General features: G+C 39.8%; 1 protein-coding gene across 1 annotated transcript in view; it reads right to left on the minus strand.

Moving 5' to 3' along the window:
• Positions 1–26,050, minus strand: part of ARMC9 (armadillo repeat containing 9) — a gene marked incomplete at its 5' end in the record, with an annotated part of 42,656 nt that overhangs the window by 14,057 nt on the left and 2,549 nt on the right. Inside the window, 9 exons of the mRNA XM_080349945.1 lie at positions 804–894; positions 2,074–2,166; positions 3,106–3,217; positions 4,308–4,342; positions 16,381–16,479; positions 18,371–18,528; positions 20,750–20,774; positions 21,981–22,073; positions 25,193–25,348. Of these exons, the coding sequence (XP_080206071.1) occupies positions 804–894; positions 2,074–2,166; positions 3,106–3,217; positions 4,308–4,342; positions 16,381–16,479; positions 18,371–18,528; positions 20,750–20,774; positions 21,981–22,073; positions 25,193–25,348 (862 nt within the window). The remainder of the gene's footprint in view (positions 1–803; positions 895–2,073; positions 2,167–3,105; positions 3,218–4,307; positions 4,343–16,380; positions 16,480–18,370; positions 18,529–20,749; positions 20,775–21,980; positions 22,074–25,192; positions 25,349–26,050) is intronic.

Genomic DNA, 26,050 nt, shown 5'->3' on the forward strand with positions numbered 1-26,050 from the left:
TGTCTTCTTGACAAGCCACAATGTGGTGCCAAGACCCAAACAGATCTGTACAAATAAGTCATCTAGCAGACCAATTGCATTCAATGCAGCCACTTAGGGCATTAGAGGCCAAATTAGTCCCACAACGAATCCACTATTCCTCTTTCAGGACATGCTTTCTGACCTGTCACAGTTCTGTACGCTCTAGGAAAAAAGCAGAGATGTCCAAAGAGCTTGGGAAAGTGAGGTGCCCTACTGCTATTGACTTTAAATGGGATTGCAGCTCCTAGCGATAGTTAGTTCCTTAAGTGGCACCAGACCAAGGGCTAATTTGGGACAGGCAGAGATACAAAGCTGCATATACATACATATATATGTATACGTATATATCTCAGATAGCAGTGATACACAAAGGTTTATTCAGGTGAGTACCAGGAAGATAAAAGAGCAGCTGCACTAACTACTGTTACACAGCCTGGTAGCAGTTCTGCCTATAGGACCTTTAATTAACAAGGATTTCATTATTATTATTATTATTATCATTATCATTATTATTTTCACCCTTGTGAAGAGACTGAAGACTATATTAAAGGCAGCACCTGAGTAAGTTCCCACATAGACCACAAAACATCAAAAGGAGTCAGAAATGCTGAATATACAGTGTCAAAATGAAAACTTTGGAATGCACGTAATCCCTAGGAAATCCCTAGGAAAAGGGTGCCAATAAGGCTCTAAATCTCCACATGCAGTGACGTGTATTTGTGAAGTATCTATAACCCTGCGTTATATGAAAATGCTCTTTTTCTTTGCAGTGAATCTCTTACCTTCTGACAGTGAAGCAAAAGCATTGATGAGCCTTGCCATATACTGTCTGACTACCTCACTCTTCGAATGTAATAATTTGAGAACAGTTCTCTGAAAAAAGCAAACATTAATAAAAACTCACCAAAGGAGGAAAAAACCAAAGTTAGTCTTTCATAATATATTGTTTTATTGGCAGGGGCTGCGGGAGAGATGGAAACGAACAAATAAGCAGATTTCAGTTCCTCAGCTCTGTGTGTTAAAACACTATTAAGCTCTGTGGTGCAGGGTGAGAATTATAATGAACCAACACAGTTATCAGTTAAAGCTGGTATCTAAAATTAATATTTAGTCAGTGACAAAAATAAATACCTAATTCTGTGACGAATTTAAATATAGTAATGATACCTGAATAGGAATGTTTTTGTTTGACAACTAAGAGCAGGGGAAAGCAGCTCAGTAACTTACCAAGAACATCACATTGCAAACTATTTTTAATCTGTTTTACATCAGGCATTACCTACACACAACTTCCCTCTTACGGAAATTTACAGGGAGAAAAACAGATCATTGATTTCATAATCCTTTTAACTTTTTAAGTGATACAAGTTGCTGTTGCAACGACAATGGGACCCACAATGTAACAAGTAGGCCCATTGCTTCAAACAACTGGGGAAAATCAACTATGCACAAAATTCACTATTACAAATCAAAAAGTTGCACTTTTGTTAGTAATAGTAGTGGATTACAAGTGACTGAAGCAATCTTTCAAAATCAACACACCCACAATTCCCCCTTCTAAATAAAGGTAACAATTCGTTCCAAATTCATTTAAATACTATTGAACATGTTATTACAAGCATATAATCAGATATTTGATAGGGCTATTGAGACCGAAGTCCTAATTTAGTTCTTATCCTAGAGCAGTGGAATGGATTGAAAGTATTATCTAACAATACACAATCACTCAAAAAGAGACACAGAATCTGATACGCAAGAGCTTATTTCTAAGTAAGGGGCTCAGGAGGCTTCTGCTCAACCCACTGGCATCAAGCACGGTGACAAACTTCTACCTGTCTACAAGAATTGTATCTACACTGAGAGCTCTTGCAATGCAAAGCTCTGCCCATCACATTTAAAGACTGGGATGCAGAAGTTAAATATATCCTATGATTTTGGCATTACTACTTTTTTTTCCCCCCTTCCAGAGTGATACATTTTTCTGGTCAGCACTTTACAGAAACAAATGAGCAATATCAGATGCAAGGTGAGGGAAAACCCTTTCCAGCTGACCTGAGAGCTGCTGTGGCAGTCTAGGAGGTCGTTACTGATGTAGGCTTGCAGGACAGTGTCTCTCTGCTCTCCAGGATGCGATGTTGTCAAGCGCTAAGATAAATAACAACCAGTCAAAAGAATAAATGGCAATGTGAATTGGTGACCACTCAAGATTTTAAAGGTGCTGATATCCCATAATTGAGAAACCTCTTCTCATGAGAAGAAGGAATTCAGCCTCAGTGATCTAAGGGAAAGAGATGGACTGACCTGACCTCAGCTCAACAATCCATTACAAAACTGCTACTCAGGAGCTGCCATCTCTGTCCATACAGGAAGGATGCAGCATTACTTCCCATCATGTTAAAAAGCCCCTTTAATAGCTACAGATGTGGTCCTTTCTAAAACATCTGAGACAGAGTACCAGGCTAGAAGAACCAGTGGTCAGACCCAACGGATGTTTTCTTATGTGAAAACGGACACTGAAGCTTGATCAGAATTCCACTATGATCATATTTCACATCTGTCACTTCAGACCCATCGGCTTCCTTTTCAGCAGGAAAAGGTAACTTCCCGTTGTCCCCTTTAATTTTTCTGAAATATCGCTATATGATCTGAATCAACCAAATCACATGCTCTTGTAGGATACCTTGATTATAAAGGACAATTGGTGATTAGAGTCAGGTATTTCTTGGTTACAGCAATACTTACACAAATTTAAAATGGGGCAACACCTGGGAAAATGAACTGCCTAAACCAACAACAATTTATTTGAAAAAACATCAGAAATTACTTTCACTGAAGATCTCAGCAATCCCTATCCGGCTTTCCTCAGATAAGAAGAAAACTGCTAGAAATAGATGCCTACTTGACTGGGCTTTCTTCACCATCTCAAGAGCCTTAGCCAGCTTCACCAACAAAGAGATAAGTTGCCTGTAATGCTGAACTGATCACCAGAACCATCATCCTGCTCTTAGGATGGATTTTAATACTGGATCCCTCCAGAAGGGACCTATTTCTTTATTTCTGCAGAGGCCTCTTCCTCTCCCTTACCCAGCGCAGAGCCTGCAGCAAGAAGGCCTTGAGACGGTCGTTCCCTGTAATCAAATCTTTCTTCAGCTTCTCATAATCCAACGAGGGCAACAATGGCACATCCTGCATCTTCCTACAATGCAAATGGGAAAGACATTAATCAAAACTCTCCTTATTCAGCGTTACTGAGGTGAGAAGAGCCAAAACAGGAAGGCTGCTTCAGGAAAAGAGCTTCCACTTTTTTACACCTTTGTTGCTTTTATTACCATTACCACGTGAGAACAGACTTTTTCAGTTCATGCTCTGAGCTTTTTAGTGGCACAGGGCAGTACAGCAACATCCTTTTTTGCTTTGTGTGGATCACAAGCTTGTGGCCCTTAGCACTCGGTTATAAAAAGACACAGTAACAAGCTGCAGCTCCAACTTCACCACTAAGCCCCCATGCACACAGAAATGTCTTCTCCAAGGCAAAGGTGGAAGGTCGGACTTTTACAGGCTGGGCTATGCTGGCTTAATGTAAGACTTCATACAAGACCACTTTCCGTGCACCAGTACTATCTTTCTGAGTTTTAATATTGCAATAGAAGTTTCACTTTAAAAAAAATTGCTTCCAGTCAATGCTTTACTTTTAATATTTAAATATATTCCACTAAACATTTTTTACTCCCATCTCCCTACTCTACTGCTTTTCAAAGCAGATTTTCTGTTATACATATAATTGTCACTTTAATTATATTGTAAACAACACAAGGATCAAAACATTACCTTGAAAAATTTAATAAGACCTTCACCTCAGATATACCAACTCTATGTAATCTAACAAGCAAAAAATCAAGTTAGTCACAAAAAAACTTGAACTTGAGGCACCCAAAAATCCACGTGATTGATTCCCCTTTTCCTGGATTTGTGAGAAGCAAACCAATTACAATAACAGGACCGTGCTGTGCGGAAACAGCAAAGAAAACACAGCAACCAGCTCACAGGTGTGGAGCGGCAGATTTACTGGATTAGCAACATCCTGCTGAAATTAGGATGTTACTGAGCCTGCCCAACAGCAGAATACAGATCACACAATATCTGCCTGCAGGGTTACACTGAGATCAGAGGAAGCGCACAGAGGACGAGCGATTCCCATTTGCAGACAAGGGGCAGCGCACTCCAGCTCCCAAACCCTTCCTCCTCTTCTCTACAGATGTGTCTGAAGCTCAGCAGTAAATACTTACGCAGGGGCTAAAGATGCTCTTAACATTGTGGAAGCCTGGATCAGAAAAAGAGAGAAAAAAAAGAAACCACAACAGATTAGTCCAAATTCCAGATTAGCCCAAATTCCACATCAACAGTGTTACTAACAATGTCCACAGTGAATCTTCTCACTCTAAAAATTACCTACATTTGAAGCATAAAAAAAAATAGAATGAAAAAAGTGAGTAGAAACTACCATCCAAAGCCCACTGATGAAGATTAAGAACTTTCTAAACACATTTATTGGCTTCAAAAACTTTCATACCTTAAAGTTGTAATTATATTTCACGGGAGACCCAGCACACATTACAGCATCCAAACTTGCTATACTTCTTTGTCTTGATGCTAATGTTATCAGAGTGCCTATTGCTACTAATACGTATCCCTATATGTAACTATTAATATGTAAAGATAAGACTGTGTATTCTAGTACAGATAAAACAAATATGGCATTTCTCAGTGGTTCTGCCCAGGGCAAGTCCAGTTTAAGCCTGATATTTCCTCTCTGATGCAGCTGGCACGGAGCATATACAGCACCACTGCTGAATAAGTTGAAACTTAAATATATCAACACCATATAAAGTTTCCATACAAAAGCTGTCTGCCTCAGTAAATATTTTTTGCTAGAGCTAATTGTGGGTCAGCCAAAAAGCAGCAGTTTTGGCATAAGAGTGCTTCATATCATGCATTCTGATGTCAACTGCATGCCATATTCGCAGAATATTCAGTGTCATCTCTTTGTGTTGACCTACCCGCTCACTTTCTAAAAAAAAATCTCTCATTACCACTTATGCCTTTAAAACGGGTCTTCTCTTCTAACCTCCCCTCTTTCAATGGGAGCTATATAATTAATGTCTATTGTCAGATTTAAAACAGGGATTTGGGAGACAAAAAGCATGAAATACCATAGAGAATATTGAATTACCCCAGCTGACATATTATTGAACACACCAGTGCATGGGTATCCTTCATAATACAAGGAACTGTTCTCTTAGAAGTGAAATAAGCTTATACGCACACTGGAAAGCATTTATATTATATTTAAGTCAATGAATGACTTGTACACAATAGACAATTAATAGGTCACACACTTCAAAATTAACCTGTCTTGACAGCAGTTCAAATCAGAGTTTATTTTCCACAATAGAAGTGTCTTTCAAAGTGTCCTATCTACTTAAACTGTTTTCCCCTCATTTACTTTTATTCATTTTTGATAAATATCAACAGTTAACTTTTGTTTAAACAAAACTGTTTTTCCAGTCAAAATCTATCATCTTGTACCTGAGTGTGCAATGAAACCACAAACCATTTCTCTTGGCTTCCCCAGCACTCTTCTCCATTAAAGGAAACTGGGAAGAAAGTGACTGTAGTATGTTAAAGCTACAGAAATGACAGAGCCTTTGAAGATGAAAAGACAAAGAACAGTGGTGAGCAATGCAATAGAGCAGGTCACTAACAGACATCTTTATGTGCAGATGTAGAGCTCTTGCCCATTACTCCTTTGCTATTTTAGAAATAAAAACGTGCTCCAACCAAAGTTTAACCAAAGGATATATAATTGGGAAAGGTACACGCATCACCCTTCCACATAAATAAAACTTTTGGGCAAGATTTTGTAAGCTTTTATAAATCTGGATTTTTAAAAATCAATCAGATCAAGGAGGACAAAGTCCTATTAATTCCCAAATTACTTTTTCAAGCTGGCAGATGGAGTGCAGCAAAGCATTTAGTTGGGTTTGGCTTTGCAGTTTGCCTACACCAAAAAGGCACCGCACAGTGAGGTGGACCCTGCACTGGAGCTCAGAGGACAGGACCACCGAGATGGAGAAGCTTCTTGTCCAGCACACACTTTTCTGATCAGACCCAAGTTCACCAGTCTAGAACGTGCACAGGAAGGAGGAAGTGCTCTCAGGTATTTCTGGGAAAGCAATAAGGATACAGTTCATATCGTGTCAGGTTCAATGATGCAAAACAGAAACGGTGAGAAGTTTTTCAGGGCTGGTTTGTCCTTCATTGCACCTTCATTTCTGCATCTGACTATGGTTAGCACCACTGACACGCAGAAAGAATGCAACTCTGTTATAGGCAGAGATTTCCTCTCTTCATCTACATGATTGTGATTAGTCATAAATAAGCTAATCTGTATTGGTCCAGCAGAGCACACTGGGTCTCAAGAGCCAGCTTCTAGTCCTGATACAGATACCAACTGCAGAGAGAACTAAAACATGTCATTTTACATCTCTGGGCCTCTATTTTTCTCATCTGGAAAGCAGATACAGGCATCCCTCCCTTGAATAAGGTGGTTTTTGAGATCTGCCAATGAATGACAGTCTGCAGGAGCTAGAAAGTATTATTTTGTGATTAAACAATCGAATGATCACAGCACAACCACCACAAGCAGAAAATCAACAGATTCAGTGTTTGATTACGAGAGAATAATTCTGCAAAATAAGGTAAAAACAGTAGATACAGTATAGTAACAACTCTGGTATGTGTATTTCCCAATTTGGAACTTATTTAGCCCTCTATTTTAAGTAATATTATGGGAGCAAGAATTTCAGTAAAATATTGCTAGAGAATTCTATTTCTGGTCATTTTTTGGCAGTTATGCAATCCAGCAGCTCTCCTGTGGCTCACAGGGCTACGATGTCAAGGTCCACACTACCTCAAGTCAGACAGGCGCCGGGACAGCATCACTCTCCATCTCTCCTTAAATGGGTCTGAAGAGGTTCTCCATCAGTTTAGTTTTCAAACAAGTGATCCAAATGCAGTGCCACTGAGCGCTGACCATTCAACCTAACATCCAGGCTACCTCTCGCCACACACTCTCGGCAATGGGATATCTGGGTTATGGACTTGGGTGGAAATTAAGCCTGGAGAATACAACCCGTACTCTGCTGAAAATTTCATGGTTCCCTTTACATAAACATTTCTAATTAAAAGAGTGAAAAACAAACCCATCCTAACGTTTCACTTGAACTTGGTCTAACTCTTATTCCTTAAGCAGAAGGTTGCTCTTCACCTCATAAGGTGCCTTGTCCCCCTCCCCACAGGGAAGGGTAAATGCACATTACAAATTCCCTAGCAGGTAGCCCACCTAAACAAATACACTTTGCCCCCAGCGCCTCCTTTTGCATTTCACTAGGCAGTATTTGTTTGTTTGCTTCCATTTCTCCTCTTTGGGATGGATTTGAGACGGCCCAATCTCAGGATATTTACCCAGTTAAATATCTTTACATAACCTAACCCCCCAAAGCTGCCTTAAATTCTAGTTGTCAAATTGCGCATTAGCTTTAACAAAAGGAAAACCACACCTCAAATACAGCTGGGTCCTACAAATCACTTCTTGGGCTTACTTACATCAGCACACTTCAGCCATTTAAGACATACATTCTAGCCAGTGCAAAAAGGTCATCATCTTCACCATTTTCCCTGCACACAGCAGACCCAAAGCTGAGCTTTGCCCAGCAATACTTGTGGTGGGCCTGCCAGCTGAACCAGCCTTCACCCCTCTCAACACGCTGCTGCCATGGAAAGCACAAGCAAGAGATTCTCAGGAACGAAAACCTGCCCCTCTGCCAAATTAATAACAAAACTCTCTCAAAATTATCTGCAAAACTTCAGCCGTGTGCTTTGAAAAATGGCCTTCTGTGTTGCAGATACACATAAAAACACAAAGCCTTTAAAAATTATTTTTAGGAACAAAGGGATATGTTTAACTGAGGAAAATGTGAATATTGAAATCTAGAAGGGAGCCCAGTTCAGCCTTTATTTATCCTTATAGAATCTGTTTTCTTTCCTAGTGTTCACTCTTAAATCTACATGCTGAACTCTGATATCTTGTCATTTCTGTGGCAACAGTGCAAAACCTCCAAGTGTACTGTGTTTTTGAGGGAGTATTTGGATGCAAGAAGTTGGGACTCATTAAAACCATGAGCACTGTGCATTCATAGCCCTCAAAGCACTCTATATAGTAACTAAATTCTTAATAGTCTTATAAGGCTAGTATAAACATTATGGTCTTCATCTCCAAGTGATGTACCCAAGGCCGAAAGGGAAACAGAGTTCAAGGTACTGCCAACAGTAACTTCCCGTTACACAGCCGTCATGTCAACCACTAGACAACGCCCCAAGCAACATGTGTACACAGCTCCTCTTAGTTTTATCAGATTAAAAAGCACTTATTTCCTCAGCACCTTCTCCTAACCCCTTTTCCCAATCTTACCTTTCCTGGAACATGTTAAAGATTAATTCAACCTTTTGAGTAACAGTATTCCTTAAATTGCCAGTGAATAAAACAGTGGGAAGAACATGGGGAGTTTACGACTCATCTGTAATTGATGATTCCCGACATTCGTGGACTTAATCTCAAGGTAAGTACTTTTCATGCAAAACTTATCTTGCAACAGAACCATTTGTCATAACTGAAACACATGCAGAAACAAGGTCTCTTAAGGAAAGGAAAAGAAGCAAACACAAGGAAACAACAGCCCAAGCACAGCTCATTCTGGTAGGATCATGCCGCATGACTTTTGTTTGTGCTGGTTCTTGCCAAAGCCAAACCAGGTGCCGTATTAAGTCAAGTAATTCTGTCACGATGCAGATTAGCCACAGATGGCGGCCCTTCATTTCTGAACCCAGCGAGGTATGAATATGAACAGCATGGAATAAAACAAAGAAGTTCAAAGGGGAAAAGAAAATAAAATCAATATTTATAAAAGAAAACAGATGCATTGCATGTGCAAGCCAAAACCACAATTGATTTTATCAAATGCTGCAGCTCTGCATTCAAACCAGCTCCACTTTGCTATTTAATGTATATATTCATAATATGCTGAAGGCTAACACTGAAAGCCAGGTTCTGTCCTAAGTTGGCACTCTGAAAACGTGCTTTAAGAAGTCAGTGTAAATTCAATGCAGATTCAGAATTAATAATCTAAGATGCATGATGAATATGTGAACAGTAAACCCAAAGTTTGAGCAAACTTATAGATGCCATTAGAACTCACAAATTTACGTTGAGCTCATTTGTCATATGCTAATGACAACAAGACCACTACATGCAGCCCAGGATGGGTTAGACTGAGCTTGTGTAAGCTGGCAGGTCTGCTGGAGCTACGCAAATTTATTTCATAAGAGATATGCAAATGGTTTTAATATTTTTTTCCCTTACTTATACTAGAGATATCCTGTCAGAAAAATTCCCACTTGGCATATGAAAAAGGTTCTCTAAGACATTTGAAGTGTACCTAGAAGTCACACTGTAATATTATGTGATAATGTAATGACAAAACAAAAATGTCAGAAAGATAAAGTACTATATATAAACAGTGAGGGGAGGCTAGAGGAAAATGATCTATTCAAGAAGTACCTCCGAATTAGAGTCAGATAGCTTTAAAAAAGTTTTTAAAACCTCTGCATTGCAAGTTCTTACATTCTATATTGTATATAAAGTTACATATAACTAAGGTTACCTGGATAAAGGTAACACTTTTGCTTAGCAAAGAATTTCATTCAGAATTTCTTATCTGTAATCACCTTTCCTCAATCTCAAACCAGATCATTGTCCTAGGGAGCAGAATGCTAAATATCAAGCAAAAGGTGGCCAGTATGTCCATCCGCATTGTCAACAGGAACAGGTGGTCTTTTAACAGAGGTGACTGTGGGCAGTGTTCTCTGCGTCAAGACAAAAGAAAGCACATAAGGAATAGTCCATTTAATTCTGTAACTATTGGTCAGAATAAAATCTTGTTTTAAGTGGGCAGCTGAGTGCCCACAGGGGTTCCTGTAATTCCCAGTGAGGAACACATTTGGAAAAGACAAAAAAAGGTACAATTTTTCTTGAAAAGTGAAATTTTGTTTTACCTAAGGAAGGCTGAAAAAATATAAATACGGATGATTTTAAAGCAGAATACTGATTGACATTTTTCAGAATCGGTGTCAATCACTCTTTTGAATTGATTACATACCAAGTTGCTTGGAAGTGGACTCATTTCCTCTCTTTGCAAAGAATGAACTGACTATGGGCAAAATTAGACACTTATGGTGTACTTGTAACACGGCCAGAACACAGACTTCCATCTGGGTCACAGAAGTCCCAGGCAGTGCACAGAACACTGTCTTGCTTTTTCAGATTTCAATGAAAGAGGATCCGTTTTAATTACCTGAAACAATTTGATAATCTTTGCTACAGAGAGGCAGTTTCACTTTACAAACTAAGAATACAAATGTGTAAAATAGGACGCACCTCTGAAAAGCCCAACTCAATTTCCTGTATTATCTAAAGGAATAACAGTTATCAAAGGTGTCGTGGGATCAGCTGATGTGGGCACATTCAGAGACATCGTATGCTATATACACTGATGTTCATGTGGAAGAAATAATTGCTTTTTGCACATTATAAAGAAGCTGTGTTTCATGTAAAACTTGTGGACAAAGCTACTCCCTTGCTGACATGCTGTGTTACACATATCATGAAGCCATTAGGTTACTTAGAACTCCTATTATGTTCTCCATGCAGAAATCCCAAGCCTTGCACATTTTTTTGGCTCTTGATAAACAATACAGTTCATGTCATGACAAGTTAAAATAATGCCCGGAAAATTGTTACACAGTATGAAATGAAGAGAAATATAGATGGTGACAGAGTGCAGCAGGCAATGTGAAAGGATATAAAGATATAGACACTTACATATTCGTCATCACAAGGGCTCATAGAGTAATATCCCTTTATGGGCAAACAGGCACACGTTAAAATAAAGAAGAGTAAAAAAAAAGTTAACAGAAATAAATCACAGAGAAATGCACAGTTCTAAAAAACCCCCAAATCAATAAATCAAAATTAGCTATAAATTAACAAACTATTTGCTTTGGAATGTATAATCACCTTCTTCTCCCAATGTATGTAACGATATGTTTAGAACTGAAATCAGCATGTTTCTCTTGATATATATTTACATTACAAGTTCTCCTTTCAACACCCGGCAAGCACACCCAGTCTACACATCATTCCATGATAACTGTCACAATTGCTGTGTACCAAGCACTGAGACGTTATGTGAATATGTGAGCTCTGTTGTTCACTACGCTGAGGCAGCTCAGAGATACCAACGGTGGTGCAGATCAGGAGAGCTCAGCTCGCCAGAAAGCAGCTCCAAGTGTTCTCCACACTTGCTTTGGCTGGAGTTTCTCACCAGCACATAATGAAAGCTGAGGGAGAAATTAAGGTGTTTCAGCAATGTTATCAATTCCCCATCCCAAAAGGCTCCGAGGATAAATGAAGAAAAAGTCTCTGGAAGGAAACCTAAGATTTAGCTACTATAATTTAAAAAAATGTGGTAATTCATGGTTTGAGTGGTTTAGTATAAAATACACCACATTCCCTTCACTTAGACTAAAATATTTAACTTAGGACAGCTTTACATCTAAAAAGAACAGTCTCAATTCAAAATAAAAGTACACAGTTCAACACAATGAAATAAGACCAACATTAATTACTCTGCTTCTGGTCTTTTTGTGCACACCTGCCAATACTTACTTTAGAAGATATATTTGTGCACATGAATAAGCACATAGACACTGTATACAGCAGATTCCTCTTTAACAGACATATACAGCCTTATACAGAAGGTATATGAAACTTGCCACTCCTCACTGAGAGCAGAAAAGAAAGTTCCTTCTATGCTTTAACCAATTTTAAAAATCTGACATTATTCTCTTTATTACCATCACACTCAGAATTCCCTGATGTGAGTATTTCAGCTTTCAAAGTGCTATACACACACAGGACAGTTCCTTGCAAAGACATTTTAAAATTAAATTTATGACAAGGTACAACACCGATAGAGATCAATAAGTGAGCAAAAGAAACCAGGAAATCACCTATACCATGATAAGAGAACATTTCAACACACACATGACCTGAGCCAGTGAAAAGGTACACAAGCATCAAGACAAAGATGATACTAAAGGAAAATGTTAATATTAAAGGAAACCATGAAAGGTTGGACCAGAAGACCTTTCAAGGTCCCTTTCAACCTGGGCTGTTCTATGATTTGAGGACATTAAAAGGTTGTGGAACCTCTACTGATGGCAGCACTTTACCTTTAGAGGTGAGGAATTCATCCAAACAAAAACTCACCCAAGTTGCCGCAGGCAGTTTTACCACCTGCAGCAACTTGTGCGAAAGGCATCACATACCCCATCAGCAGAAAAAGGGAACTTCCCTTTGCTTAACTAAAGAAGTAAGTTTATTTCTTCTTTACCATATTGAAGTGGCAACATAGAAGAATCATCCCATGGACAGGGATGGGGAAAACTGATATATGTCATCCTAAGAAAATGCTTGCTTAGGGTAGATGCTGTTTGCTGTAATGTGCATATCATTTTTAAAAGAAAGTGCGTACATCCATGTAATACTCGGTGAATCTACTCTGAATGACTACTCTGAAAAACTTCTGTACCCTGTCTCCCAGGTTTCATGTGGTCTCCTGGTGCAGAAAACTCTTTCACAAGAAGCAGAATATCTGCCACCAACTATTAGAGCCTGATGGCATGTTCACGTTTGCAGTAAAAAACATGTTTGAGGGGAAAAAACACAGACCAGCAAGTTTAAAACATTCCTCATTGTTTACACTTTGTAAATTACAGCTTAACTTCACAGAAGAGCTGCTGCTTTTGTCCAGTGACAGAACTAAAACAGTAATTTTTCCACACCTTCAGGAGTTGTGCCAACAGAGACCCACAACTTGCAAGGGACATTAATTCAACTAATTGTAGCTACAGGTAAATATAAGCAAACTCAAGAGCTGTAAAAACATAATGGGCATTTATTCTATTCCATGACACAGTAGCAACATATGCGAACAATTATCTAGCTTTCTAGTCACAGAAAGATTCTCCAGTAGTTAACATACATCTTGACTATTGACAGACTGTGCACCTGAAGAAGCAGTTCCCGTCTTCCCTTTAATCCAAACTTGAAAGAATCTTATTACATTATCTCTAATCCAAGAAATTCCAGGAAGGTGTACATCTTACTTGAATCAGAAAATTTATTCATGGGTTGAAGACTTGAGCCTGTGCTTAAGAGCTACTTTTGATGTGGAATGAATACACAACACTTCAGTGATCAAGAGCTTAGCTTCATGATGTATATTAAACAGAAAATTGCAGGCATCAAAAACTACAAGACACCCTTCTTACTCACCTGACAAATCACTATGAGAAAGAAAAAAAGGAAAAAAAACCCAACAAACTAAAACTTCAGTTATCTCTCATCTAAAAGATATAGGGGACTATGTCCAAACCAACACTAGAAAGTCAGGAATCCAATTAAATCTTCAAATTAATGTTTCCTCAACTTGTTGGACCTGGTGCTCTGACCTCCTATTCTTAGATCCAGACCTTTTGCTCTGACAATTCTCTCAGGTTTCTTTTCTCCCAATTCAGGACCACACATGCCAAATGACATGATGGAAGATGGCGATAACATTCAACTGCAGTTAGGAAAAAAGCTTTATGGTAAAACAGGGCTTTAGAGAAACCTTGGAAACACCTCCCAACTGTGACACAGCACTGTGGCGTCTCTCGACTACACGCAGCAGATGTATCCTGTCCGTGGATTGTAGATCAGGCTCAGGAGCTGACCCAGGAGGTCACAGAGCTGGCAAGACACATGAAGCTGCTCTGTGGAAGAGTGAGATCCAAGCCAGCTCACCAGAGAGCACGGAGCACCAGCCAGCACCAGAAGCCCTTGCTAAGTAAGATTTCACAGGTATGATTACACTGGGAAAGTATTTTGGTTAAGAGACATCACTGCCTTAGGTCTTAAAGCCAGTTTGGTAAGAAAGACTTGTTGTGGGATCTGTCCTCCCTACACTAATTTGTTCCAGTGTGAAAGGACACAGCCACAGAGGAGGGCAAACCAGGAAGCCGATGTTTGTAAAATAACTGCACACATTAGTAAGTGATACATGCTACCTTCATTGTAATTTTGAAGCCTGAGACCTCAAGGCTTTATATTACACAATACTACTTTCCTGACATTAAAAATTGAGCACAGAGTACAATGTACTGGGAACAAAATCAAGTTTGCAGACAAATAATGCTACCAAGAATATAATCCAAGGCATACCCTTTCATTTCCTTGGGCAATACTCCATTTTGGTTACAATGCTGGTACAGTCCTCCTTCCCAGTATAACTTAAAAGTACCAGTGTAGTGTAGCTGATTTAACAAAATACACTGTAAACCTCAAGTAGACATACAATCATTTTGGTTGGAAAAGACCTTTAAGATCATCGAGTCCAACCATCAAGCTAACGCTGCCAAATCCACCTCTAAACCATGTCCTTAAGAACCTCATCTACACACCTTTTAAACATCTCCAGGGGCACCTCCGAGAATGATGCCACTTGAGCATTTTATGTCCTCAGAACCTGCTCCCAAACCTGGATTGTGCCGAGTTGGGCCAGTATAGCTGACTGTGAACTCCAGCACCTCTTCTTTCCAAACTATGTCATGCACACCCGCTCACTCTCTAAGTAAAACTGGTAGAAATTTAAGGCTGCATGTCAGTACAACAAAAAAGTAATTTCTTTGCTGATGATTTTATTTTCTGCTCTTGGATTTAGAGATACTGAACTGCCAAAACTAATTTATTTAAGGGTCTGCTCCTGACATCCATGGGGTCACTGAGATAGGCTCAAATCCGGAATACTCATGGTGAAGTGGGGAAAAAAAACCCAACAAACCACCATATTTAATGCCTGCTGAAACTCTTTAGATGTTGACTTCTTTTAAACCTCTCACTTTTCTTGCCCACAGAGTGACCTAATGGTAAGAATAAGCAAAAGAGCTGCCCCTCTGCAATTACACAGGGGACTGCCCCTTACAGCAGGAGGAGTTTCATGAAATGGACTAGCTGGAAAGACCACACTCCAGTGTCTCTAATTAGTTTTGAGCAAAACTGGAAGGGACCTTCAACACAAATCCAGCACAGATGCTGCAAACTCATGCTACTACTTAGTCTGGGTCACGATGCCTCCAGCTTTATTCCAAAACTTACGCAAAAACCTGAAACCACTTAAGAACAGAACAATAACATCTAAGTGTATAACAATGAGGTATTTGGAATCCTTGAAGAAAAAGTAATGGGATGCCTTAGTGGCCAACAGTCAGAATTCGGTTTTTAGTCCATCACATCTGCCTTCCTGAATCAACAGAGTCAGGGAGTGGTTAGAAGTATTTTGGGATGATGAGGAAGGAGCCTCATTTTTCTCCTCAGAAGATGGGCTGTATTTTTTCTTCTTGTACTTATTCGTGTCTAAAGTTTTTGCTGTTCATGTATAAAACCAGAACTCTGTACATGAGAAATAAAGAAAATACAACCAATCAAGTGCGGACAAAAGGATAAGATGAGGAAACTGGATTGTGATGCAGCAAAGGTCTATAAGTGAAGGCTGTCATTAGCTCTCCAAAATATGGCTAATGCCTCAGACAGCCTGAGTGTGTGGGTCTGCTTATAGAAACAACATCGGATTTCGACCACAGTAGCTACTATAACGTCACTGTCACAGAGTGACCTAAAGCAGTTGAGAAACCCTTCCTCCTCTTTTCCCTATTTGTTCTCATGATGCTGTCTGATGGCTAAGCCAGTTCACCATAGGGTTATAGGAGCATTGCTGACAGCAGAAAGGAACAGAGCAACACCATTCAGCTAAAATAAATTGGCTAAGATGTGCCATCAAACCACACTCAGTACGTTAGTTTTAGGGTTTGGGTTTCTTTTAAAACATCCAGTTGGTATTTTAACAGATACACAGCTTACTGTTATCATAACAACAGAATTAATGGTACTTCTGCAGCTATGACTGCATAACTTATTCACCAGCATTTGAGATCAACAAAACCTTATGTATCACCATATTCTTATACAAGTTCGAATACATTATGTTTTGCTTTTACTATCTCACATTCACTGTTCAATATACAGCTTAAGTGGTATTGTCTTTTGAGACAGTTATGTAAAAAACCCCAAACATTAATACTTACAGTCCCAGGCCTTGTGAAGTCAATACTGTGTGCTACACTTTGTCTCATCTGATTGCTGAACAAGCGAACACAAACACTTTGAAGATACTCTGGTGTGATCTAAAAATCAGGAAACATAAGAGAGAACAGGATTAAATAAAAGTTACACTTTCTACCAGAGAAGTGTTTCTACAGTAAAGTTCTTTGTTGGTGGTGGTTTTTTTTTGTTTTGTTTAAGATTAAAAAAACTAAACCAAAAACCATACACCTGAGACTCATTGACACAAGCACAGGTATATACTGTAACTACAGTTCTGTTCAGAAATGTAAAACCTGTAAAATCTCTACATCTGGGAATAGTTATACTATTCACAAAACCAACCCTAAACACTTTCAGAGAGTCTAGAAGAAAAATGGAATTTGTCACCTGTGTTTGCATACAGATTTTCCTCAATCAACAGTTCTCCAACAGTAAGTATGAAGCGGTTTTATGCTTCTGACTTATGCAATGATTCGCTGATGTGTTGTCCAGCTAAAGAGCAGAACTTGCACAACTCTCTTGTACGGCAGAGAGAATAAATATGAATTATACAGTACAGGACATCATGTTTCAATGCAAAACATCTCAGTGGGTTTAGGTTTTATTTTGGGAGATCTACACCACAGTAGAACTGCCAAATGTCAGAATTTAGCTTCCCCAAAACAGAGGTGAGAAAACAGATCATAGCAATGGGAAAGGGGACAGTTCTGATATTCTCAGACCTGTAGCAAGACAACAAAACCCTTCAAATTCTGAATACTGTAACTTCAACTTGATTTTATCATTAACCAAGATGCATAACAAAAGAGCACCCTCAGCTGGACACACTTGGAACGATCAAATGACTGTCCGGGACAAAGCTTACAAGGAAAATTAAACAAGCATCTGCAAGAACAGATAACGTGCGCATGGTTCCTTCACCGCAGAGGGTAAGAGGATATCACCTCGGAGAGCAATGACGTGTGAAATGGGAGGCAGCAAATACATGACTACGTGTTTCCTATTGTTATCAAAGCTCACGTGAGCAGATACCTTTCCTAATCTGCTGTAAAGCCAAATCCACACCTACAGGCAAGGTCTCCCCTGCAGTAATGATGTCAGCAGGCAGTGATCCCCAATGCAGAGTAACAAACAAGATGCTCCTGCTGATGGCAGGAGAAAGGTACATACTGACTTTTCATCAGGCAGCACAGGAACTCCCATGTCATTCTACCTGCTAACAATTCACAGCTCCTTTAAAAGCATCCGGAGGCCACTAACATCTGCCATAAGAATCATCTTCAGGTTGTACAAAAGTTACAGTACAGAGGCGTCCTCGCAGAGGCCACAGAAGATGAAGCATAAAGTCATCTTTGTATAAAAAAATACCCATAAGAAAGTTGTAGCTTCTCCGGTCACATGTGTGTAGCCCATTTCATAGAATCACACACGCGTAGCTCATTTCACACAGTGAATAACTCATTCACTGCTACCCCAGGTCCCTTCACCAGCTAAATTAAAAAGTTCAGCCTGGTAGAACAAAGAGCAAAGCTTTTCCCCACCGAAATTTTGGATGAGAAGACTGTTTCCACTACAGTCTAACTTAAAACAGACCTGGCAGCAGTTTTAAATATACAACCACCTCTGGTGTGCTGGATTGCAGTCAGTAATCACAGAAATGTCCTCTAATTTCTGCAGATCCCAAAGCTCAAGAGGGGACTCTCACAAGAGATACAAGATGTCTTGTGAGGTGGTGATGGTGTCTTTAAGATTTCTGAGCCAGTACAATTTAACCCATCTCTGTGCTACCTTTATCCTTGTACACAGGGTGATGGAAGAATCCCTCATTCCAAGTGCTGTGTTTCATTAGCAAAGAGACACAGCACTTAGAGAAATGCTCATCACTACGAGGTTTAATTCACATTTTAGTGGCATTCTCTCCCCATTATCTGAGGGGTGGGGAAGCAAGTACACACCTGAGTCATCTCTTACCATCTTCCCACTGACTGTGGCCTCCAAGGAATCCACCAGCTCTGCAGTGACCCCAATGAGATTACGGTAGTCCGCCTGCATTTTGTTAAATCGCTTCAGGTAGGCCATGGCCCTGTGCTCAGATTCCACTAACTGCTGATGAAGATGTTGCAACGTTTCTGTCAAGAGAATAATAAAAAAGAAATAACATCACCTTTTCAACCCAAAGGACAGAAGAACCCACAGGCATTTTTACTGTTCTGAAGGGACAACTTCAGCTGCTGCTACTTTTACCCAAGGGGTGGAATTTCACTGCAAGGATAATTCCACACTACTAGCGTGATTTCACTGCATCGCAGCAGCTACAGGTGTTTATTTTGCCTTAATTGCTCAAAGTAATAATTGCTTCACAGTTACAGCAGCACTACAACTATTAGACAGTAAACATCACTGAATACATTTGTGAGGAGGATACTGTTTTAAAGGTCTGTTAATACAAGACAGAACGAGGCTGTGGGCATCAAATCAGAAGAATATCTGACAAAATGCAGCTCAGACTTGTTTAACTGAACTTGCTCCCTGCAAATGAGATCCATGCACGATCTTCTACATTCACTAAAGTAACAGTGGCTAAAAAACATCATCACACTGAGCAACTGGAAAGGTCAAGCTGCCACTTCCAAGATAAAACAACAAAACAGCAGAATGACAGTACCCAGAGATTCATGGAGTGCCTGTTAGATCACGTTGTGAGGGTGGGTGTTTTCTCCAGTTAATTTGCAGAAATACACCACTGATATTTAGGTTATGTAGTGCTTTGCTTATTTTAAAGTAAATACAAAGTCTTGTATCTTTTAAGGAAAATGGTACAACAGAAACAAACAACATTCAAGTTATCCAGTTCCTCATCTGCTATTAAAATATTCATTGAATTCTTCCAAGTTGCAGTGAACTTTCTACTTCTACACCAAATTTTTCAGGTGATTCCAGCATTCACTGATGGTAAGCTACGTTACTCACTTCAGTACCTTTAGTTTCTGAAAATACTTCACATTTTCCTTTATGTCTAAATTTTTTAAAAAGTTACATTCCAGATACATTTTGTTTCTTCAGGTTCAATTACTTCAGAGATGAAAGAAGCAAACTACACACCAAAATCTGTATCCTCTATCCCCCTCTCAGACCCAGCCAAATGAGCATCCTACATGGAAGTCAGGCACAGAATCTGGAGCTGGGTACCGCAGAGCACATCTTCATGGCTGGACAAAACCATGAAGGGAGGCACAATAATTCTACTGTTACTGCCGATGTTTATGTATCTTGCTAGAACATGATGTTTTCAATTAGTTTGCTGAGAAGCCAGTATTGCTCGTGAAAATGGCACCGTGCCCATCTGCAAATAGGCTGAATATTTACCATAGGATTTTCTCTTAAAGAATGGGCAGGAATCAGCCTGACTACAGAGTTTCAGACAGAAGAAGGATTTGTTTTCACAGATTTAGATTTGGGGGGGGGGGGGGGGGGGTGTGGTTAGAGTAGAGCATTCCAAATAGACCCAAAGGGAAGAAAAACAAAGTAGCTAAAATGCAAAGCTGGAAACTAGAAAAACTCATTCCTGTTCCTGGCTTTGAACAGACTTTGCCCAAGATCTTTGTGGAAACCATTATCCTCTTTCATAGAATCACAGAATCATTTTGGTTGGAAGAGACCCTCAATATAATCAAATTCAAACATAAACTAATCCTAGCACCAAACCATGAACCTTGTCTAAATGCCTTTTAAACCCCTCCAGGGATGGCAACTCCACCACTGCCCTGGGCAGCCTGTTCCAACACCCAACAACCCTTTCCGTGAAGAATTTTTTTCCAATATCCAATCTAAACCTCCCCTGGTACAACTTGAGGCCATTCCCTCTTGTCCTATCACTTGCTTCTTAGGAGAAGAGACCAATACCCTCCATGCTCCAACCTCCTTTCAGGTCGTTACAGATATTGATAAGGTCTCCCCTCATGTATGTCATTGTCAAGCCTTTTTAATTCTTTGAGTCCAGTTCCTATGAGCAGCCAAGGAGTTACACATATGTATGTAATTCCACAATAAGTTTTTCTCTCTAAGTGACATATCGGTCATTAGTGTTTACAACAACTCACCTACACCTCAGACACGCTCCCTGAACTTGTGCTCTGTCTGTTTCTCGGATCTCAGCCCACTCTCACACACTTTGTTAGAAGCGCTGACTGGCCAGGCTGAGCTCCTGCACACAATGCAGTGGAGCTCTCAGCATCCAAAGGACTTTTTGCCACGCATCATTTGTTTCCCTGTCATTGCAGGTGTGCTTTCCACTACTATTAAAGCCCCTAATCATCTTACGGAATATTCTTACCACATCTCAGCATTTACCTTTGTTGCACTGTCCATTCTCCTTCTGTCGTATGAGTAGGAGCAGTTCAGGAAAATGTGCATCCTTTCAGTACGCGTCTGTCCCAGAGACACAGAATGGGAAATTCAGCCACTGGCAAACCCAACCAAGCCAAATATTCCTACTGTTCCAAGCCTGATGCTTCACAGGAGAGCAAGAATAAATAAATCTATAATAAATACATAAAAATCTCGTAAGTGCACAATGTGCAACGTTGCATGGAGACTTGAGACTGTTTGCTGACCTTTAAAGATACTAGATCCAGCTCTGAAATTTAAGATACAGTAACTCCAATCTAAATGTATTAACATGAAAATGAAAAGTCAAACCACTGATTTTATATAAAATCAACATATGCAAGTGTTTTAGGGCAAGTGCTGTTTTATACCTAAGAAACATTCAGAGCTCAATTAAGATCCAGTCCACTACTCGATTAAGAGGAATAAGCAGAGAAAAGCTTTTCTTCAGCTGTTCTATGCCAGACTCCCATACAGAGATCCATAACACGGGAGTGAAAGCAGTGTTCTGACCACTCATTCTGGCAAACAGGCAGGAACAGAACAGAAGGAATGTAATTTCCAGCTCATCATTCAATACCACCATGGCAACATGCTGCTTTAGAATAAAGTAAGATATAGCAGGAAAAGGACTTTCAACTTCTCCCGTTTAAAAAATTAACAAGAAAAAAAGTCAGAAACAAAGACTGCAGTTCTGTCTACCTTGCCTTTAACTGTGTTGACCAAAAGCTCAGAAGAATATTTGTCATTTAGCCAGTTAGTTTGCAAATTAGGCCTGGCAACACAGCTTAAACAATATTGTTAGAAGAACAATACAGTGTGAAGCACAAGTCATGAGTAAAACAATAATTTCCCAGGGCTTTTAAGCATTCCAGAAACTTTCCGCTAGTCCCTGAAATGGCTAATTAAAAGACTAACAACTTTAAGAAAGCAATCAGGTCAGGTCGGTGCCTTCGGGTATCCTATACTTTATACATATGATAATTCTGCAGGTTCATATGCATCTATACGTTGCCTTTACATAACTTTTTCAGAAGGTTTTTTTGCATGTGGAATATAAACAATGTTTCCTACCACAAAAACACTGAACTGCAACATGACTGCAATAAATCTTAGCAGCACACCTTTCCAGTAAGTTTTACTGCTTCTTTATGGTAACTCTAATTATCTTCAAAATGTTCTCTCAAAAGGATACAAATAAAGTGAGAAGCCGAGGAGTCTGTCTGGCTTTGAGAGTCAGAGACAGGAACTTTTCCAATCTTGTCCTTAAATCCAATGTCCAAGAATCCTTGAAAAGGAAAACAAATGATGACAGTTGTTCTCCAAATATGTACACTCTGCAGAAAGTGCTGTTTGGATCAGAGCAACCTTCCACTAGTAAACAAGTGTACAGAAGTTAGAAGAGAGTTCAGTATTGTTCCTAGACAAGAATTGCAAAAACATCATGAAGCCTTATTGCAAGTGTAGAACTAGCAAATAATGTTGTTGCCTTGTATGCAACAACATAGAAAAACTACCCCTAAATTAGAAGCGCCTTTAAAATAAAAGCAACTTGAGAAAAAAAGACAAAATCAGGAGGATGAATTTTAAATTATTAAATAGAGTGCTGAATTAATAATTTTCCACTGCTCAGTTTTCAAAAAGTAATCACTGTGGTCATCTTTCACTCCGAACAAAATCTGGGAATTGTAAATGTTGTCAATAACTATTGCAAACGTCATGACCTGACATCAGTCACCAGGGTACAACATTTCTAAAATAAGGATTTGGAGAAAAACAACTCGCATATGAAAAACAGACCAACCCATCAGCCACTAACGGGAATGATGTCTTCTGCCTGACATAGTGTCTCATAAGCACAAGAAAATAATGGTTAAGGAAAAAAGTCAACCTACATGTAAGAATTCACTGAATACTCATTTCTTCTATTTCAGACCTTCAGTTAAGTTTGTTAGCTAACTTTATGTCAAGCAGAAACTGATGAAAAAGGAGTCTCTTCCAACAAGTAGCAGAAGCTTCCTAAATTTACTGTTGTATATGTCCATGTTGTAAGCTGTTCTCGCAGCTCAGATCTCCCCTTATTTCACCATTCTGGAGAGTGTACAGAATTTACTTGCTGCGTTTACCAATTCAGTATTCAGACAGTGGTGCACCATAGTGTGCTGCATATTACGAAAGGAACCGTGTCTCCTACAGAGAGTAGTATACATTATTTTTCAAGATGTATTACACAAACAGACAGGAACTCCAGCTATATAAAGCATCAGATGCCTGAGAAAAAAATAATGCCGTAAGAACACTGCTTGGTAGACTAGTGACTCACTGCTGTTCTTTCTCAAATGTAAAACAATCTCTGTTTCAACACTCATATGGAATGAGCTGTACAATTCCCACAAGAAAATATGAGTGACTGTGGACTAAGAGCTTGGACACTGGGTTACTATGAATAAACCTGAGGACCTCGTCTTAGATAAGGCATTAAAAAAAAAGCTGCTAAGTATAATTGAAAAAGAGTGGTGACATCCTATCTCTGAGGTCAACCAGTACATCTCATTATTTATAGCCAGTCCCATAGGAAAATGGCAGTATATGCCTTTTTTTGGCATTAAACTGGAGCTCCTCATCAGCTGGTACACCCAAAGCCAGCCCTAGGGCAAGTATCACTTAAGTTTTCATTTGACATCAAAACGCATTTGGCAGCACTGCAGGCTGAAGAGATCTCCTCCCCCTGCAATAACTGCCACAGCTGGTTAGATAAGCCAGCACAGCTGTACAGGTGGTAGGATAGAATCATAGAATCACAGAATGTCCTGAGCTGGAAGGGACCCACAAGGATCATCGAGTCCAGCTCCTGTCCCCGCACAGGAGAACCTCACAGTTCACACCATGTGTCTGAAGACGTTGTCCAGTCTCTTATCGGACACTGTCAGGCTTGGCGCTGCGACACCTCCCTGGGGAGCCTGTTCCAGTGTCCACCACCCTCTGGGTGAAGAACCTTTTCCTCATGTCCAACCTGAACCTCCCCTGGCACATCTTCCTGCTATTCCCTCGGGTTCTGTCATTGGTTCCTAAAGAGAAGAGATCGGCTCCTACCCTTCCTGCTCCCCTTGTGAGGAAGCTGTAACCACGATGAGGTCTCCCCTTAGTCTCCTTTTCTCCAGGCTGAACAAAGCAAAATCACTTCAGCCGCTTCTCATGCGGCTTCCTCTCCAAACCCTTCACCAACTCCATAGCCCTCTTCTGGACACTCTCCAGTAGCTTTGTATCTTTTTCATCCTGTGGCACCCAGAACCACACACAGTGCTCCGGGTGAGGCCGCACCGGTGCAGAGCAGAGCAGGTAAAATGTTATCCATCTTTTACAAACATATTTGTGTACGTGTGTGCATATGGGAGCTGCATACACACACATCCACAGGCAATAATGCAGATCAATTCCTTGATCCAGTCCAAGCGCAACCATACAACCAGCCCTTTTCAGCATAACCAAGAAGTTCAGGTGCAGTTTTGTACCACAGGAACAGCGAAGTGGTGGCTGCACCTTCCCCACAGGTATTGCCACCAATACTTTGGAACGTCAAACCACAGCTCTGGGCATCATTTCCTAACCAGCTACCTGCACGGTGCCCAGCAAGCAGCCAATGTGAGGGTTAAAGTAAAGGCATTTTACTACTGACAGAATAACTGTAGATCATCATCACATTGAAGCTGCACCTGCAAATGCGATCTATATGGAAGTTCAACTTTTACACTCTTCTCACCTTGTACATGCAGGCCTAAGAACTCTAAAATAGCCATTCAAAAGGCAAAGGCTGAAACGTATTTAACAAAAAAATTAACCAGGAAAGTGCCCGTGGCAAGAGTTGCCAAACCACAAAGCACAGCTATGCTCCTCCAGCATTCTTTTCTCAGAACACAGGCAACACTGACTCATTTTCTGCTAAAGGAGGATCACTTATAAACTTGACTTTCTCTTTTCCACATTAAATTAAATTGCTTCAGCCTCCTTATGCCCAGCTAGCATATTTTAAATCCAGTTACACATACACATTTACACGTGTTGGGCAACCACCTCCAAAAAAGTAAGTGGGCTCGAACTATTATATAGCAACTCCCGGAAGCATGTGTGCATGTGGAAAGTAAAGAGGGGCAGCAACTCTTATTTATGGACACAAAGCTGGCATACCATTTAGGACTCAAGTGAATATAGAATAGATATTTAAGATGGTACTCTGTTATTGATAGCACTCTCACAACTCTTCCTCCATCAAATACATGTTATTTTATGACTGTACAGTTTCTATTACAGGAAACAATAAAAGTGATTACCAAAATAAACATCATCCGATATCTATTACTCATTGAGAAAAAACATCATAACTACCATTTCTGCAATACAGATACTTACCTGGAAAAGTTCTTTAAATGAAGGATGTACCATGGGGTTCGGAACAAAAGGCAAAGCATAGAAAGGGAGAAACTCTGTTGTCTGGCTCAGTGCAGCTCCTTTTGTTTCCAGGTATGCCTTAAAATGAGAAATTCTTTCCTCAAATTCAGCTTTGTCCTAGGAAATAAAGCAGCATATTTATTTAGAAAACTGCCACTCTGAATGCACTGTAAAGCTGGTAAATAAAAGCAGAGACCTAAATGCATTCATATCAAGTTTGAAAGCCCAGAATATTTGTAATCTAAAAAGCAATGTTTGTTTAACTAGAGAGCATTATATCCTGTTTTCACCACTCGAAAAAGCAAATTTAAACCAATGTTGTTTTGGTTGTCTAGGTGCAACAAAAGAAGAGAGGAACAATTGCTTTTTGAATGTAAATGATTCCTGCCCACTTCAGGCTAGATTTCTAAAGCAGAGTGCCATTTCACTCAGGGCAGAGAGGAAACACCTACTTCAGACGTGCTTCATTTTAGTGATACGTGCAGAACTGTGATATCCACTCACACAGCACCTGGAAGGGGAGCCCCACACAGAACAGACCAAAAGCTCCTTAGAGGCTCCAAAACACACAGAAGGCATCAAAATGCTCCTGTAGCAGCTGACAGGTGTAAGGAGCTATTACACCCTGGCTGATCTGGGTGAATCCAGGCTATTTAAATGTCTCTTCATCATAAAAGCTCCATGTAATGCAGATTTTATTTTATGACAGCTTGGAATTCTAGTTTTCAATATGATATATTGAGCTGGTCAAGATTCAGTTTTGCCATTTTATCAGAAATGTTTATATTTCAACATACAGCTTCAGTCCAAACTGGAAGC

Source organism: Nesoenas mayeri (genome assembly GCF_963082525.1).
Source record: "Nesoenas mayeri genome assembly, chromosome: 9".
Lineage (NCBI taxonomy): Eukaryota > Metazoa > Chordata > Aves > Columbiformes > Columbidae > Nesoenas > Nesoenas mayeri.